Source organism: Berghia stephanieae, chromosome 1, assembly GCF_034508935.2.
Source record: "Berghia stephanieae isolate SIO BIC M18660-M18661 chromosome 1, UCSD_Bste_1.3, whole genome shotgun sequence".
Classification (NCBI taxonomy): Eukaryota; Metazoa; Mollusca; class Gastropoda; order Nudibranchia; family Aeolidiidae; genus Berghia; species Berghia stephanieae.
Genome location: NC_088360.1, coordinates 3,393,337 through 3,395,836, shown reverse-complemented (window position 1 = coordinate 3,395,836; position 2,500 = coordinate 3,393,337). Strand labels below are relative to the sequence as shown.

The 2,500-nt window shown below is 41.0% G+C and overlaps 1 protein-coding gene across 1 annotated transcript in view; it reads left to right on the top strand.

Moving 5' to 3' along the window:
* The window catches only part of LOC144966260 (tRNA dimethylallyltransferase-like), a 299,101-nt gene that overhangs the window by 4,335 nt on the left and 292,266 nt on the right, over positions 1 to 2,500 (top strand). The window contains exons 2-3 of the mRNA XM_078902466.1: position 1; positions 485 to 583. The exon at position 1 is cut by the window's left edge and continues 140 nt beyond it. Coding sequence (XP_078758592.1) covers position 1; positions 485 to 583 — 100 coding nt within the window. The remainder of the gene's footprint in view (positions 2 to 484; positions 584 to 2,500) is intronic.

Below are 2,500 nucleotides of genomic sequence, written 5' to 3'. Positions count from 1 at the left end.
TATATCCTTTTATTAATTTGTTGAGAAATTAATAGACTGATATTTATGTTTATCTTGTGAAATTCATAAAATACTGGAGAGTTTGTCATGTGGCCTTACTTACCTTATATCATGGTCAGATCTCGAGTATATTCAATTCTGTGACGTTTAGTAAACATATTATATATATATATATATTTCTTTTTCTTATTTTTTCTTATTATACTCATAGTTTTCTTAAAATATATTATGGATAGCACAATTAGCTCTCGCTTACACCAAAACCGTAATTTCTCTTTGGTCGATCCCGAGTGAAGATGTAGTTTTTATCGTATCACCCTGTCCACCCAACATTGATCCTGGGACTCAACTATGCGTAGAGCGAGGCTCGAACCCAGGATCTTACAATGCGAAATAGAATTCTTGTCATACCACAAGACCACATAGTCGTTACCTTTGATTATAATCCTTTGAGATATTTTTCCTTGACTATTATTGTGTTTACATTGACAACATATTCCAACAACGACGGATACCGGTGGTTGTAGGAGGTACTAACTATTACATCGAGAGTCTCATGTGGGATTTTCTGGTCAAACCTCAGGTAAGTGGGATGCTATTTAGAAACGGATGGAATACAGTGCATTCGAGATTTTTTTTTTCTTACCCCCTCCTTCCCTCGTCCACCCAGCAGTGATTGGGTCGCTGGTTCTGTTAAATCTGACTTAAAGTACTTCGTGATTGACTAGCGTCTCATCCAAACGGTAGCAAGCATTTGTTTTTATCCATTCATGATATAGAAACCGGGATAAACTCCTGCTCATGTGAGGTTAATGGCTCTGACGGACTACTTTTCATCTCCGACTGGCCATAAACATGCCCATATTGATGCAACTCATTTAGGTAAAATACTCGCAACATCATCATCATCATCATCATCACACACACACGTGCCTATATTGATGCTACTAATTTAGATAAAATACTCGCTACATCATCATCATCATTATCATCACACACACACACACACACACACACACACACACACACACACACACAAACACAAAATCTCTTGTTACATGTGAATGCGTTCCTGGCGATTACTGTAAAGATATTATTATTACGAAAGATTGCATCCCAGAAAACGTGAGCCTAGTGAGATGGACATTTATAGGGAAGCCTCAAAGTAGTCCTTTGGAGCCATTTGACCCGTGGAGCCAGGGTTTATCCCAGTTTCTATACAGTGGAGCCAGGGTTTATCCCAGTTTCTATACTGTGGAGCCAGGGTTTATCCCGGTTTCTATACCGTGGAGCCAGGGTTTATCCCGGTTTCTATACCGTGGAGCCAGGGTTTATCCCGGTTTCTATACCGTGGAGCTAGGGTTTATCCTGGTTTCTATATCGTGGAGCCAGGGTTTATCCCAGTTTCTATACCGTGGAGCCAGGGTTTATCCCAGTTTCTATACCGTGGAGCCAGGGTTTATCCCAGTTTCTATACCGTGGAGCCAGGGTTTATCCCAGTTTCTATACCGTGGAGCCAGGGTTTATCCCAGTTTCTATACCGTGGAGCAAGGGTTTATCCCAGTTTCTATACCGTGGAGCAAGGGTTTATCCCAGTTTCTGTACCATGAAATGGACAATAACCAAACCTGCCTACTTCTTTAGTGTGGCTTTCGGATCGGAAGGTCCTGGGTTCGAGCCTTGCTCTCAGCGCATAGTTGAGTCCTTGGAAAAGGCTCTTTACTCACATTCTCTCACCATAGTCAGGTGTAAAATGAGTACCTGGCCGTTAACAGCATTGTCTCTGTCGGAAAAAATTGTTATATCGCCAAACAGGCGTCATGTCCCGTCCTACATGTTAAATGTTGCTGTTGACCAGGGACCCTGTGTAAAGCGCTTTGAGCACATTTAGTGGATATTGCGCTATATAAAGCTCAATTATATAATATTTTTCTTTTTCTTCTTCTTCAAGTACCAAGTTTGTGATAGACATCGGTGATCATTTCTCTGATCAGATAACCTTAAAAAAATAATATATCTCTTCTCTTTCTTTGTCACCCAGCTGTTCATACTGTTCAAATATGTTTTTAGTCTACCTTAACTCTTTTTTCCTTCTTTCTTTCCTATGAGAACAAGATGTTCAATACATTTATGTCGATTTAGATGCCCTAAAAATTGCATTTGTCTTTATCTTATTGTACGAATTAGTCACCTTTTAGTTTCAGCTTGCTCTAATACTTCTTCATTAGTTTTCTTCTCGGTCCATGAGATTCTTAACTGTAATTGTCCAACTACTACGAATTTTTAAATGTTCAAGTATGCATTGCAGGTCTGCAATATCAATTGCTTGCTATCCTTTGGCCAGATCTACAGACCCAGCTACCCAATCACTGCTGGGTGCAGAGGCGCGGGGGGGGGGGGGGGGAGTACGGCGAGAGGACTCAACGTTGCGCTACTCGGAGCGAACTCTACCTCATGACCTTCCGATCCGAAGGCGAGTGTCACACCACAAGACCACATA